This window comes from Bos javanicus, chromosome 4 (genome assembly GCF_032452875.1).
Source record: "Bos javanicus breed banteng chromosome 4, ARS-OSU_banteng_1.0, whole genome shotgun sequence".
NCBI classification, from domain to species: Eukaryota; Metazoa; Chordata; class Mammalia; order Artiodactyla; family Bovidae; genus Bos; species Bos javanicus.
In genome coordinates, this window is record NC_083871.1 from 67,297,418 (window position 1) to 67,314,118 (window position 16,701).

The following is a 16,701-nucleotide window of genomic DNA, read 5'->3' on the forward strand; positions in this document are numbered from 1 at the left end:
TATTACCTGTAACGTGAGGCTCCTAACAGTACCAGCCTCAGAGACAGGACACATCTAAAGTGCGGGAAGCAGCTTCTGCTATCTCCTAGACACAGAGTGAGTGTCTAGGGTTATCAATGGGCTGACCTGGAGAAGGTAACCTAATTCACTTAAAAGGAGGATCTGTTCACTCAGTGGGTTGGGGAGGTTGTGCACTTTTCCTAATGCATCAACTGTGCAGGGCAGATAGAGTGTGCAGAGGCGGCGCCAAGGAGGTGTCAGCTTACTTCTTGAGGTGGATCATCAGGTATCGGAGGGTCTCATAGTGGGCAGGAGGAAGCAGCATCAGCACTTCATGGACCGCTTCCAGCCTCTCATCCGCATTGGAGATTTCTGTGAAGATCACACATAATGAATATCAGTGCAGTGCTGAAACATTAAAGTTTTCAGAGAAACTCCAAGAAGTTTGGTTTGTTCAGGCTACAGGTGAAGGGGATGTCTAATAATATTTCACTTAAAGTGATCCATTTGTTCATGTCTTGTCTTATTCCAGAAAGGGTTTGAGGCCGGGAGCCACATGCGTATTGAATGTCCACTGGCTGCATGGCAGGAGGCTGCCCTCCAGGAATCTGCAGCCTTGTAGATACTTACTGGTGGCACATGCACAGACTGCTTTGCCCATCTTCTGAACACTGGATTTGCTAGAAACTATAACCAGCTTTAATTTAAACTGGACCACACTTGGGAGCTTTCTCTTGAAATTGTCTACCAAATCTTTTCTTGGCAGGCATAACTGAATCCACTTTATAATGCAAGGGCACTGGCAGGTGAGCCAGCCAATTCAGGGTGCACTGTTGGCACTTTTTGTCAAAATGTTGGCATGGTGAACCGCAGGGTGCTGTCCAGGTTAGGCAGTAGATAGTAAGCACGTTAACAATGGGAGGAAGCATGCATGCTTCTGTTTTCAGGACTCTGATGGGTATTGGCAGCCATTCAAAGAAAGCTCTCCTGGTCATTCCTCCTGGGGCAGAGGGTACCTGCTGTCAGAACCTTCCCCACAAGACCACTGGGATCCAGGAAAGAATGCTCTGACCAGGGAGTATAGCCACAGCTCGTCTGGAAAGTACACCCTGAGCGATTGCAGTCTGCCCATGTTTCTCCCCATCAGGTATCTTGTTACTACATTTAGCAACATATATCTTTAAAGATTATAGTTTTTAATAAAAACTTCCTCAAAGTGTGCTTGACTTCTGTGTCATGCATTCTAGCACCTGAATCTACCCTTCCTCACTACAGTCCTGGACAAAGTGTAATGCAACTCCCCCCGCCCCCAACACACACACACACAGACACACACAGGTCCTCTCACCTGACAGCACTGACCCAAGTGCCACACCCTGAAGGAGCAGCTCTAGGCTGACGGAAGACTAGTGCTAATGTTCCATTTCTGGACCCGTGAGCTCAGCTCTCTAAGCTTAGTTTACCTCCTCTGTAAAATGGGATTACAATATGTGCCTCATCAGCTAGATGAAAAGGTTAAAAAAGGAGATATTGGTGAGAGTTCCTAGGATAGTATTTGATACAGTATCTTCTCGGCCTGTTACTAATTTTGAACAGCATCAAGGTGCCCCAACTTGGGGTATGACTTTAATCAATTAGCAAGGGGATTCTGCTTAATAGATGAAAGTAGTTAATCTATACAGCCCTCACTGAAGACTATCTGATTGCTTACTAGAAAAGCATTTCACTTTCAACATATAACAGAGTAAGTCTGTGTTGGTTTCCAGCATAGAAGAAACAGTGGGGAGAGACAGAACTGCCTGGTCCCCAGCATCAGTCGAGTAGAACTGGCTTAGCACTGGTTCCACTCAGCTAGTGTACTGTGTCTGGGTTTCTACTAACTGTACTGTTGTGCCCTCACTTGGCAAAGCAAGTCCTCATGCCATAATTTAATCAGGTTCTGAGTTTTCATTTTCTTGAAGTCAAAAGCATCACACTTAAAAATTTGGTGCCATTAAACAATTAGTACTCAATACTTACTTGCTGCTTCTATAAATTTGGAATAGGTATCATAGGTGATGACAGGAATGGGTAAGTCTCTGAAATACAGTTTAAGGGCTCCAGTGATGATGTTTATGTCTGGATAGATGTTGGCAGATATATCTGCCTTTTCACCATCTGAAAAACAATCAGTGATCCAGTTCCTAATTAGGATCTTATTTCACCAAGTTAAACCGTGCCCAGAAAGAAAAAAAAGATGCGACAATGAATGCTCCCTTACAAGTCTCAGCTGACTCTCTTGGCATCTAATAACATGGAGATGCAGGAAGTAACAAAGAGAAGTTTGGTAAGAGGGATTTTGGGTCTGAGGGTAAGTAGAGCCAAAAATGTAGTGAAATAGACTTAAAATAGTTCTTTGGGTGCCAGCCCCTGGTAATTTGCTAAATAGAAGTCTAGCACAGTAATTTATATTCTAGACACAAAGCTTATAATAGGATAACAATCTAATTTGAAATTATAAAATCAAGAATCTCATATAGTATTCTTTGGATTTGGATTTGAAGATCACATACATAAAATAAGTTGAATATATTCAGATTTTAGTGTTTCTTTCAGGCTTACCAAAGTTTCTTTTCACTTGATTATTCCTTCCTTAATCCCTAAGACTTTAATCTGGGAAACTTAAACTTTCCCTCATGGGTAGGTAATGTTATATTTCTTACTATTTTTTGCAATCTTTCTGAAGACATATTTTGACTTTTTGTTTTTACCATTAGTAGATATCAGTCCAATTTAACTGTCACAATCTATAAAATTTTTTCAATCATATAGGGACTATTAGCATTATCTTTTTTATAGAGAATTGAAAGAAAGAACAAATGTCTCAGCGAATTTGGTTCTGAGGATTAAAAAGCTCTTAATGTACAGAAAACAGTAAGAGTGTAGCAGATAGGCCATCTGATCGCATTATTTATGTATTTAACAAACAATTACTGAGAACCTACCATGGGCCACGCACTGTTAAGCCCTAGGGAATTAAAGAAGAAAAGACATAAATTTGTCCCTCAGTATCCATGGGAGATTGGTTCTAGGACTTCCCACTGCATGAGTACCAAAATCCGTGGATGCTCAAGTTCCTTGTATAAAATGGCTTACTATGTGCATATAACCTATGTATACTCTCCTGTATACTTTAAATCATCTCTGCTGCTGCTGCTGCTTAGTCACTTCAGTCGTGTCCGACTCTGTGCGACCCTATAGACGGCAGCCCACCAGGCTCCCCCATCCCTGGGACTCTCCAGGCAAGAACACTGGAGTGGGTTGCCATTTCCTTCTCCAATACAGGAAAGTGAAAAGTGAAAGTGAAGACGCTCAGTTGTATCCGACGCTTAGCGACCCCATGGACTGCAGCCCACCAGGCTCCTCCATCCATGGGATTTTCCAGGCAAGAGTACTGGAGTGGGGTGCCATTGCCTTCTCCAATTATGTATAATACCTAATACAATGTAAATGCTATGTAAATAATATTAATGCAATGTTAATGCTACATAAATAGTTGCCAGCTTGTGGCAAATTCAAGTGTTGCTTTTTGGAACTTTCTGGAATTAAAAAACATATTTTTGATCCACAATTGTTTGAGTCTACCAACATGGAACCTGCAGATACAGAAGGCCAATGGTACTTTTGCTCAAATAACTCTGGTTAGATTGGAAGTCGGGCATGAAGCTCAACAACTGCAAGGAAATGGGAAGACAGCTCTGCTGGAGAAATGTGGAAATGTGGAGGGGGACAGAGGAAAAGGAAATGGAATTCTTAGGTCAGTGTGGGGTGGTCAGGGAACAGTCATGAAAAGGGAAGACTTAAGCTGACATTGATAAAACAATTAGGTGTTTGCCAGGCAGAATTGTGAACACATTCTAGATGGAGAGAGCAAGGTGACCCCAGATGCTTGTTCATGAAGAGAGGTGGGGAATACTTCAGTATTGCTAGGGTACAAAGTCTATAGAGAGGAGGTTGTGGCTATGAGCATGCAGATAGATCATCAAAGACCTCATCTACTATTCTACAGAGCAGAGGACCTATCTAGTGGGCCAGAGGTTCCATCTCTGATTGGCTGTATCAGAATTATTTGGATCATTCAAAGGAAATACAGATTCTTAGGCTCAGCTTCCTGAATGAGTTCCCAGGGTGGCCCCTGCTGATCTGTATTTTTAATGAGTTCCCTAGTTAGCTCATGATATCTGGCCTAAGCGAGAATATGGCCTGGAGGACAGTATGGCACAGTCATCAAGAAGAAAAGGAGTCACCTCCTAAACTTCCCCTAGTTTAGTGCCAGGGGTACCCCCATCACTATGCTCTCCTCTTTGGATCTCTGGGAGAAGGAGAAGAATAAATGGGATCTGAGGTAGAGGATGCAGAAGGTACCATGTGCCATGGTGCCATGTGACAGATCTTAAATGTTGGGCAACAAAGTCAAGAAGCTTAATGGGACCAAAGGCTGTCTGATTATTCAAGTAGTATTTTAAACTCACTTCTCCATGTGGTGAACTGTCCATGACTTTTTAAAAAACACTTCCCCCAGGGAATCAGAGAACTATGAGAAAACTATGGATTACAAAACATTACTTCCTTGCTTCCTAAAGAACAGCTCTTAGTAGCTCTAAAACCCCATTTCCATTATGAATAAAACTGGTTCCAAAAGAGAAGATGCTAAGGATAAGTCATTTAGCACTCAATAACGTGCAAGTCTGGGGCTTCCTTGGTGGCTCAGATGGTAAAGAATCTGCCTGCAATGCAGGAGACCCACGTTAGGTGCCTGGGTTGGGAAGATCTCCTGGAGAAGGGAACGGCTACCCATTCCAGTATTCTTGCCTAGGAAATCCCATGGACAGAGGAGCCTGGTGGGCTACAGTCCATGGGGTCTGTCCATGAACAGTCAGACACAGTTGAGCAACTAACACACATACATGCAAAGGGCAAGCCTACCTCTGTCAAATGCCATTTTGACATCTTCGATGTGTTCTGTGAACCCGGAGACTCTATAAAGGCCTTCTGACTTTAATCCTGTAAAAAAAAGGAGATAGATTTTAACTGTAGCTTCCTAAAGCACCTAAAAATAAATATAATTTCCTATCTACACTGCATGCTATCAGGAAATGAGCAAATGTAGTCAGTGCTCTTATTAGGGGCTTCCCCGGTGACTCAGTGGTAAAGAATCTGCCTGCCAATGCAGGAGACACAGGTTTGATCCCTGGGTCAGGAAGATCCCATGAAGAGGGAAATGGCAACCTACTCCAGTGTTCTTGCCTGGGAAATTCCATGGACAGAGGAGCCTGGCAGGCAATCGTCCATGGGATTACAAAGAGTCGGATACAACTGAGTGACTGAGAAACAAATGCACACAAGCATGCTCTTATATATTACGCATTATCACATCAGAACTTGAAATGTCCATCTCAGTTTCTGTGCATCTGTCTTCACTGCTTGTGTGGCAGTGGAGACCTCGGGGTCTGGTCTTCCTCCTGCCTGGCTTTGCAGAGTGAACCCAAGGTTAAGATTCTCATCAGTCATGATGTCCTGCTTCCTTTGTTCATCTGACAGTGGATGAGACTTCACTTCAACAAACTATTTTCTCCCCAGCATCATCTCAATCCATATGCCATACTGTATGTAGCACGGTGCTCGGTACACAAGTATGCATATGTGTGGTACATCTTATCCTGATTTTACGAGAACTATCCAAATTTTATAGCCTATGTGTTTATCATAATAATGACAGTATGTTAAATGTTTAACTACATATGATTGATTTAAATGGTATACCTTCAAATAAATGATTATACAAATAGATGCAGGAAAGTAAAATTCTAATGAAAGAGTATGGAAACTTGATCACTGTATATTTAGGGTAAGAAAAAGATGTGGGTGCAATTCCTAGACCTTATTGATTTGTTAGGATATTTCAAAGTATCAGAAAGGATAGAGGATAAGATTTCAGACCTTGTATATCAAAAACAAGCTGTTATCAAACTATAGCTACAGTCATAATAAGCAAATAAAAAGTTTCTACTGCTGCTGCAGTACAGTCTGTCAAGCAATGTAACTAAAGTACATTTCTGTTTATCATGTATACTATCCGCCATATATAAAAGTTGGCACTGGATCTGCTAAAGCTCCAATACTTTGGCCACCTGATGCAACGAGCTGACTCTTTGGAAAAAGACCCCAATGCTGGGAAAGATTGAATGCAAAAGCAGAAGGTGGCAGAGGATGAAATGTTTAGATAGCATCACCGACTCAATGGACATGAATTTGAGCAAACTCTGGGAGATAGTGAGGACAGAGGAGCCTGGCCTGTTGAAGTCCATGGGATCCTAGGAACTGAACAAAAGCAATATTAGGTCTGCATCAGAGACAGCAAATGCATGACACAGATACTGCCCCTCCTTTCTCCTCTGGCCATCAGAGACACTCTTCACTGACCTCAGCTCTCTCTCCTACTGAGCCCCACTCAGATTTAGAATTTGTCTCAGGACAGTTGTCTGGGGTGCCACTAGTGATCAACTGAACTGGCCCATAGATGAGACTTGGTTCTACTTGGTGGTGCATTAAGCATGCCTTGGTCCAGTTGTAACCCACCCTACAACAGAGGTGAGTACACAGTGGCACGTGGGAGCACAGTGCAGCGGGCAGTAACCCTGCCTTCTGACAGAAGAAGCTACAGGGAAGGTCTTACTGAGGAACTGCCTTTAAGGAAGTCATGGGACTTCCCTGGCGGTCCAGGGGTTAAGACTCCGCCTTCCAGTGCAGGGGGTGTGGGTTCCATCTCTGGTCAGGGAGCTGAGATCCCACATGTCTCGTGGCCAAAAAACCAGAACATAAAGCAGAAGCAATATTGTAACAAAGTCAATAAAGACGATAGAAATGGTCCACAGTAACAATAAATAAATAAATAAATGGAGGAAGTCATGAGGGATGGGCTGGACTTTACCAGAGTTAGCAGAGGCTGCCGCCTCCCTTCCAATATTAATTCTCCCTTCCTCTAATGTGAAGAAACCTTTGGATTTTTAGAACAACACTCATTGAAGAGGCCCTTAAATCCTGGCCAATGTGAAGAGAGCAGAAGTGATGTGTACAGTGCTGCCTGTGGACTTGAAGGGCATGCCCTTTTGCTCTTGGCCGGAGTGCAGCTGAGATGGTGATAACCATCTGGGACCATAGAGAGGAGGGCAGCACTCAGAGATGATGGGGTAATGAGCTGGGGGCCTGAATTCCTGCCTCTGGGCAGCTGCCCCACCATCCCTGGACTGCTGCTGGAGAGAGAGAGGTTTCCATGTTGATGTCACTATTAGTTGGGGTCTCTGTGATAGCATGAAAGCATCTGGGTTAAGTACATTGGTCAGACACACAGATTTGGAGGTGGAGTTAAAGGATTGGGTCATACCAGGTAAAAAAGAAATAACATTTGAGTCTTATATGTTGGGCTCTGTACTGGGCTGGTTATCTGGATCAACACCTTATGAGGTACAAGTGATTCTGTTCACTTTGAAGATGAAAGAAAAGAAAGTGAAAGTGTTAGTCACTCAGTTGTGTCTGATTCCTTGAAACATCATAGACAGTAAGTAGTCTGCCAGGCTCCTCTGTCTGTGGAATTCTCCAGGCAAGAATACAGGAGTGAGTTGCCATTCCCTTCTCCAAGGAAGCTTCCCAACCCAGGGATCAAACCTAGGTCTCCCACATTGCAGGCAGACTCTTTACCATCTGAGCCATCATGGAAGCATGAATCAATCACCTTATGAGCTACAACTGATTCTGTTCACTTTGAAGATGAGGAGACAGATATTCAAATGGAGTAAGTAACTTGCCCAAGGTCATACTGTAGCTGATATGAGAAATGGTTGGGAATCTAACTTCAAGTTCATGATCTTTTCACTCTGCCACATTATGCAGAAACAAATGGCCATAAAGGCAACTGGAGAACAATAAGAAATTGACTATGGATTGAAGATGGGATAAGATGTTTCAGTGGTGAAACTGGAAATGGAAGCGTCACCTGAAGTTCTTCCAGCCCATTCTCTGGTTTCTGCTCACATGCATGGGATCCTAATGCCTGTAGCTCCAGTCCTTTTGCTGTGACTCCTAGCACAGATTCCTAACTTGTGCTATTCTAGCTCTTATACTAGACACGCTTAGTGCTGTGCTTTCTGTGGACACATTAGCCATCAGATGTGGTAGTCACTTGCCTCCAGCTGTTGGCAGTCTCTGATGAGGATCACCATGGGATGATCCCAGCTTCTTCAGAGAAGCGCAGGTCCTGGTGGTAAGCTCTGGAGAGGCTGATTATCTGACCCTCTGGGGTAGCAGAACCCTCAAAACAGCAGTACCCAGGGCTGCTCTTCCAAGCCACTCATCCAGAGCCAGGGCATCTCCTCAACTTGTACCCACCTCAGCCCTGCATCAAGAACTCACCAGATCCCAAAGCCCCTACTCAACTCTAACAGACCCAGCAGGCAAAAGGCAGGAGGCATTTCTTACAATCTGAGATCAAATGAGCGAGTCTTAAGGGAACAGATTAGCTATAGTTTTCATCCTGCATGGAAGAGGGAATCATTTCCTATCCCTAAAAGGTTTGGGAAAACAAGTTATAATATCATCTTTTGTTTTGGAAAGAATGGGATAGTTGGCAAATGCATAAGTACCTGTAGCAGATAGTAAGCCAATTTGGATACAAGGGTACCAGCTATAGTAGGGTACATCCATGGCAACACTTGTAAAAGCCTCTCCAATTACCCAAATTACATCCAACAATCCAAATTCTCTCCAGCTACACTATAACCACCATATCACTGAACATTTTGATACTGAAAAATGGCCAAACAAAGCTCAAATAAAGGAAAGATGACTCAGGCATAATATAAAGAATCTTTTCTTTGAAATGTTCCCATCTTCCTTGAATTGTCAGTTTTTGGTGGACAAATCTTTCAGTCTTTAGCTTTCCTCTTTGAAATAAACAGAATCAATACTAGGAATAAATTTCTATGTGGTAGAAAATACATGTGTTGACCAATAACTTTTTAACTTTTTTTAAAAGAAGCATTTTAAAAGACTTGATTTAGACCTCACCTCTGCCATAAACCCTTTCTGAACTCTCCTCAGATAAGATTAAAATGTCCTTCTTTGTGACTCCATGGTACTTTGAATACACGTCCTCACAGCATTTACTTAGCACACATGCACGTAAGCACTTATAGATTTATGTATTTGCACCCCTGATTCTGTATACTATCCTATGAATTTCTTAAAGGCATGAACTATAACTTTTATGTCCCCAGTGTGTAGTACATAATGAATGCTTGGCAAGCATGTATTAAATGCATGCCTGCATGGTTTTTATATGAAACAGAAATTGATGTCATTGGTTGGATTCAGTTTGTGTGTGTGTGTATGTGTGTGTGTGTGTGTGCATGCAAACCATTTCCCTGAGATCAATAGTGGAGAGTCAATTTAACAATTATAAGAATAAAGTCTCCTTGACAACACTAAAAAGAAAGTCACTATAATAAGGAGTTTTTTTCCAAACCTCTTGCTTCAATTTCCCGAATGCAGATGTCTACCACCATGGGTCTCTGTGTGTTGTGAGCCTTCACAAGTGTCGTGAGGTCACAGCAGTACACCTTCTTGATCCTCTTGAGATCAGGCTGGCAGTCATTGGGAACGTGCTTGGAACACTGCTTGTGTACGTTCAATCCACAGTCTGTAAAAAGAGAAGCCACATTAGTCTTGCCTGGCTGTTTTGTAAAAGTTCAACACAAATTATATGTTACCAAAAATAAAAAAAGGAAAACACCCCCAGGGCTTGTTGTATCTCTCTGGAACATCCATGCCACTTAGAGGTGGTGCTGTCCACAGATGAGTATGAAATCTATCTGTACTCATGAAACTTAAATAATTCCATTTTTCTCAATACGCCTCTCTTATTGAGAAGAAAAGAGACATCTCACAGAGACAGTTTTGGTAATTAGGTTGTTTGCATGTTTTTTTCCCTTCTGGGACTGGAAACTTTGGGTCTGTTTGAGGGCTTTTGGGTTTAGATTCCTAGAGCAAATCCTCTCCCACAAAGGGCACCGAGGGCTTCTGCTAGGGTGTTTCCCTTGATTTTGTGACACTCCTTTTGCGGAAGACATGATTACACTGACTGTAGGAATCTGTCATCTTTGGTCTGAGACCCCCATGACCATTGGCATACTCTTCTGCCTTCTTGGAGAATGGCCCATACTTTCCACTCCTGTCTTCTTTGCTGGGCAGTTTGAATAGGCCATTGTCCTTTCTACTTGCCTTATTTTGACACCTGTGAGTGGAAATACTGTCTAACTGGACACTGGTGGGAGGACTCAAGAGTTTGCAATTTAGAACAATGCCACGTAATGTGATGATGAGAGCAATTATTTATAAAGCTCATATCAAGATCCAAAGCGGAAAAGGTGCTTTTAAGTTCAATGCACATATTAAAAGCCTTATTAGCAGTTGGTATCCACTGATGGAATTTCTCTAACAATAACAAGGCACAGTCTACATTCTGGAAAATAAAAATTTAATGCTGAAGATGTTCAAAGTTGACTTGGTGTCTATTCAAAATACCTTCTAATGTTGTTTTCATAGGTGTAAAGCATAATAATAAAATCATTTTTATATTTTATAGACATATTATAAACACATGATAATATTATAATGTCGCTGTTTTTAAAAAAGCACTTAACCACACCAAGGATTCGAGCGGATATAAACTTTTGCGAAATCATCAATAAACGATTTTTGTCATTATATGCTTTTCATGTCATGTTTTAGTGGGTGAGTTCTCTCTGTCTATCCCTTTCTAAAAACAAAACCACTTCTAATTACCTTAGCTTTATCAACATGAGAAGTTTAACAAAGCTCAAGTAAATGTCAACAACATTTGATCTACTGAATATAAATATTAGTGAACTGAACTAAATAGAATTGGCTGGTTTTCTTGTTTGCATAATGATAGCATCTACTCCTAGGGTTATCATGAGGATCAAATAAGTTAATATATGTAAAGTCTGAAGTGTGGGGAGTGCTACGTGAGAGTCAAATAGAAGAAACAGCAAATATGGTGATAGAAAATACAAGGACGCCCACCTAGCCACTTTTAAGTGATTTCATTAGTCGTTTTTACTAACTGTGAATTCTTACAAATTTCATTTAAAACATTTTTTAAAAATTACGGTAAAATATACATAAAGGTCACCATTTTAACCATTTAAGTATACAGTTCAGTGGCATTAAGTACCTTCACCCTATGTACAAACATCACTATCTCCAAACCTTTTTTATCTTTCAAAACAGAAAGTCTGTACCCACGAAACAATAACTCCTGGGGCCTTCTTCCTCGTGATTCTGTCAACCATATTCTTCCTTCTGCATCCATCAGTCTGACTCCTTTAGATACCTCATGTAAGTGGAGTCATACAGCATTTGTCCTTTTGTGACTGCCTCATTTCACTTAGTACAATGTCCTGAAGGTTCATTCATATCGTAGTTCATGACACAATTTCCTAAAGAACACTGCATTTAAGGCTGAATATTATTCCACTATACACATGTACCACATTGTGTCTATCTGCTCATCCAGTGATGGGTGCTTGGGTTGTTTCAACCTTTTGGCTATCATAAACAATGTTGTTATCAATATGGGTGTACAAATATTTGTTCAATCCTTTCAGTTCTTTTGGGTATATACCCAGCAGTGGAACTGCTGGATTATATGATAATTCTAGTTTTAATTTCTTTACAAACTTCATTTTAAGGTCTGAAATGACAGTGTTTTTATGTAGAGTTAAATACTTATATTTTATTAAAATAAAGATGTTTTATAACAAATGTAGAAATACTCAATTTTTGCAGATGAATACAATTCTATATGCTATAAAGTCTAGTTAATTTTTAAAAAATTTGAAATATGTAAAATATTGAGAGGCAATGATGGATCTACCAAACATTTAATGGTCAGTTTTCAGTTTTCCTGCTGCTCAGAGGAAGTATGAGGTTAAGCCGTGGTCATTGGAGAATAGTAACATAGCCTTAGAATATGTTTTATTAAAAAAAATAATCCAAACCCTCTTATCCCAGAGAAAGTTGCTGTTCACAGCTAATCTGAATTCCAGAGTTTTGTTCTCATAATATTGACTTTGGACCAATTTCCTGCTGAAATTTGATAATACAAGCAATTAGGGATACTTTTGGTGGGTATAATCTAAAAAGGTTGAATTAATGAACACTGAGTAAAGCAGATAATTTGAACACTTTGCTCAGTGGTTGAGCTGTAGGATACTCTGTAACTCTTGATGACTAAGCTTTTCATGGTAATCCGGGTCTCTGGAACACTTCTGGAGAGTCTGTCTCCAAACTTGTGTTTCCTGCTTGCCTCGTAGACCTGGGGTGGGGGTGGGTAGAGTAGCCGACCTATATGAGTGTTCCTGGACCCATCCAGGTACCACCACCAGTGACTGCTGCATCTCTATAGAAGCCGAAATAGCCCTTTTCAGGCAGAGGAAGGATTTAAAGTCCCATGATCTTGTGAACCAAAATGGGCAGCATGGGGAAATACATCATCTTTTTTAATTTTAATTTTTAAAATTTTTATTGAAGTATAGCTGATTTATAATGTGTTAGTTTCAGGTATATAGCAAAGTGATCCAGATATTTTTTCCAGAATATATATATATATATATATCTTTTCCAGATTCTTTTCTCATAGAGGTTATTACAGAATACTGAGTGGAGTTCCCTGTGCTATACAGTAGGTCCTTGTTGTTTATTTTATATATAGAAATGTGTAATGTTACTCCCAAATTCCTACTTTATCCCTCTGCTCCCGCCTCTCCCCTCTGGTAACCATAAGTTTGTTTTCTATGTCTGTGAGTCTGTTTCTGTTTTGTAAGTAAGTTCAAGTGTGGGAAATAGATCATATTAATGTAATGTCATTCAGTTCAGTTCAGTTCAGTCATTCAGCTCAGTCGCATCTGACTCTTTGCGACCCCATGAATCGCAGCACGTCAGGCCTCCCTGTCCATTACCAACTCCCAGAGTTCACCCAAACTCATGTCCATCGAGTTGGTGATGCCATCCAGGCATTTCATCCTCTGTCGTCCCCTTCTCCTCCTGCCCCCAATCCCTCCCAGCATCAGAGTCTTTTCTAATAAGTCAACTCTTCGCATGAGGTGGCCAAAGTATTGGAGTTTCAGCTTTAGCATCATCCCTTCCAAAGAAATCCCAGGGCTGATCTCCTTTAGAATGGACTGGTTGGATCTCCTTACAGTCCAAGAGACTCTCAAGAGTCTTCTCCAACACCACAGTTCAAAAGCATCAATTCTTCGGCGCTCAGCTTTCTTCATAGTTCAACTCTCATAGCCTTGACTAGATGGACCTTTGTTGGCAAAGTAATGTCTCTGCTTTTGAATATGCTATCTAGGTTGGTCATAACTTACCTTCCAAGGAGTAAGTGTCTTTTAATTTCATGGCTGCAATCACCATCTGCAGTGATTTTGGAGCCCACTTATTTTATTTTAAATGCTTCACACAAATTGTTTCTTTAAAATCATACTCTAGCAAGAAACAAATCAGTTAAGCTATCAGTGGAAACCCAATCAATATATCACAGGAGGCTGTTCTTGCTCCTAGCCAGAAGTGTTTGCCAGAAAAAGCCTGGCATGATGAATTAGGAAGCCCAGTTAAACATTAATTTGGCAATTCTTTTCTGTGTTGTTAGGTATATCTTAACAAGATGTGTTGTGCTCGCTTAGCAATGGGTGTATGCGTCCAGTTCTAAGTGGAAAAACACCTAGGGTTTCAAAGTACTTTGAAAATATGTGACATGCAATCAACGTGTGTATTTTCACTGCTAATTTGACGGCAGAAAAATACTGGACCTGGGCTCTGGAGTCAAATCAAAGTTCTACCACTTACTGTGTGGCCAAGGGCAATGAACAGTTATCAATAAAGCTCAGTTTCTTCATCTATTTAATGGGGAGAATAATTGCATCTCCCCCAAAGTTTGGGGCTGAAGTCCATGGGGTTTGTTGCAAAGAGCTGGACACGACTGAACGACTGATCACACAAGGTTTGTTGGTAAGGCTAAATGATATGATGAATAGAAAGTGTTAGCTCAGTGCTTGGTATGGAGTAATTGTTCACTTATTATTTTTATGCCCCGCTTTTTGTAGTAAAGCAGGGATGGGAAAGGACTGTGACTTTTCTACCTATGCAACTCCACTGGAATCAAGTTTCTTTTTCTTTTAAGGACAACTACCTATTTTGGGTGGCAGGTAGATGCCTAAGAAAATAGACTCGCTTGGATTTTTTTTTTCTTTTCTTGCATAAATGTGAGATATTCCTTCTCATTCTAGCAAACAACCTAGAACAGTTTCTCCATTAAGCACAGAGATGACTTGAGTCTTCCAGAAAGCTAGACTTTTGAGCTAATCTGAGCCTATTTCCAAGCTCTGAAAAGAAGACCCCCATGAAACCATGATGACACTTTCTGTAAATGGAAAAGGAGAAAGGAAGTTCCATGCCTACCTGAGCACCGGACCCCTTGGGCAATGAGCCCCCACATGAAGTTGGCACAGTACTCACACCAGTGCGGGCCTCGGAACGTGTGGACCTGTAAGCCAAAATGAAGAAGTGTCAGAAAATGCAGTCACTTGGAGGCAGGTGGCCTTGGACATGAATGACACCAAGAAACAAATGCCTGTGTGGGAGTAAGCATCCCTCGCTGGGCTTTTTCTTTCCAGTGATGTTGAGTTGCAACAGAGCTGGAGAAAACAGATGCACTTTGATTTCTGAAAATTCTCCACTGAGCCTCATGCCCCAAGCTAGAGCCAAAAAGGAATGTGGAGAAATGGTAAAATTACAGGGCCATGCCATCAGCAAAGGAACGAGACACTCACTACCCCTAAAAAAGAACTACATGGATAAACGGAAGATAGCCTGAGCCAGTCGCTATAACCTGCATTTAGTTCAGCAAATTCTGGAAGGCAGGACTCAGTTACTGTGGCCTTTTGACCAAAGTTGTCCTATCCAGTAAAGTAGGAAATGGCAACCTACTCCAGTATTCTTGCCTGGAAAATTCCACGGACAGAGGAGCCTGGCAGGCTACAGTCCAGTCCAGAGGGTTGCAAAGAGTCAGAAGCGATTTAGCATGCATGCATGCATAGGATAATTACAAGCTTCAAAGGCTTTAATTCACTTCCAGAAGATGGTTGGATGGCATCACTGACTCAATGGACATGAGTTTGAGCAAACTCCAGGAGTTAGTGAAGGACAGGGAAGCCTAGTGTGCTGCAGTTCATGAGGTCACAGAGTCAGACACCACATAGCAATTGAACAACAACAACAAGAAAAGTCTTTTAAAAAAAAAGGTAGAGGAGACTTCCCTGGTGGTTCAGTGGTTATGACTCTGTGTTTGCAATGCAAGGGGCATAGGTTCGATCCCTGGTCAGGGAACTAAGATCTCGCATGCCACATGGCGTGGTTAGAGCAAAACAAAACAAAGGAGGGAGTTGACTCTGAAAATGAAGGCCACCCCGTGTAGCTTCTGAGTGTGTAAGTTGAAAGTTCCTTCTGATTGGCCAGAGTGCCAGTCTCACTGGTTGATGCCCAACTCAGTTGTTAAATATTTTGAAAAAATCATGATGTAAAGATGGTCTTATTTCTAATTATTTATGTACAACCTCCTGTGACAGGACTATATATTAGGTCATGATTTAAAACAAAAACAGAACAAAACAAAAATATATGTTCTCTGGCACAAGTAAGCATCAAGAAACAGAGTCAGGGGATGCCTTGAAAGCAAATGCAGCTGTGGTTGAGCCAGAAACCATCACAGGCAGTCTATCTGGGGGCACATATATCAATGTGAAGAGGTTTGGAATTTTTTACAAAATTAAAATATCATGAGACTGTATGGTTTCTATAAGGATTTTCAAAGTTTTAAACCTCTATTAACAAATAAAAGACATGCAGACAATATTATTATTATTATTTTTTAGAGACTGGGAGGCCTGAACGGGCCTATATAGTCAAGATGACCACTACAGTCACAATTTGCAAAGATGCTCATCAGAGCTCTACTTCAGAAAAAAATAGCATCACTTGGAGATCTTCATTTATTTACATATGCTAGTAATTGGTTGTATATATAGTGACAAAACAGACTTGGTTCCCTCCTAATGGCACTTACAGATTTGTCAGGGCAGAGAAAGTGATCAATTAGCCAATCAAAAAGAGAAACTTCTGACCATGGTTTTATGCAATAAAACTATGTTATAATAGTTTTTTGGTATTGCAGTTTATCACATGCAAACTCTCCCCATTATACTATTTCTGCTTTGAAACATGATAGGGGAAAAGAAAAACCTCTCAGAATTGTTTTGACTAAAATGGAGGATAGTGCTGCAAGGAAATGACACCAAGATATGACAAAGCACCCCTTGTTGGAATGCAGAGACTCTATCTGAGGGAGCGCTTGCATTCTCTCGGAGCCAAAACACACGATTCATCGAGAGGCCCACTCACATGAAACGTGGTTCTAAAAGAATTCCTCAGGAAAGTGTCCTACTGAAAGCGGAACAGTTTACAAATTAAGCAATCAAAGGCTTCTTAATATTTTAGTAGAGATGCTCTAAAGCACCAGTCCTTTTT

At 41.1% G+C, this 16,701-nt stretch overlaps 1 protein-coding gene across 2 annotated transcripts in view; it reads right to left on the minus strand.

Moving 5' to 3' along the window:
- Positions 1-16,701, minus strand: part of CHN2 (chimerin 2) — a 341,634-nt gene that overhangs the window by 8,167 nt on the left and 316,766 nt on the right. For both annotated transcript variants that reach the window (XM_061414246.1, XM_061414247.1), the window contains 5 exons: positions 14,578-14,662; positions 9,560-9,733; positions 4,966-5,043; positions 2,020-2,157; positions 267-372 (listed from right to left, as the gene is read on the minus strand). In XM_061414246.1, coding sequence (XP_061270230.1) covers positions 267-372; positions 2,020-2,157; positions 4,966-5,043; positions 9,560-9,733; positions 14,578-14,662 — 581 coding nt within the window. The remainder of the gene's footprint in view (positions 1-266; positions 373-2,019; positions 2,158-4,965; positions 5,044-9,559; positions 9,734-14,577; positions 14,663-16,701) is intronic.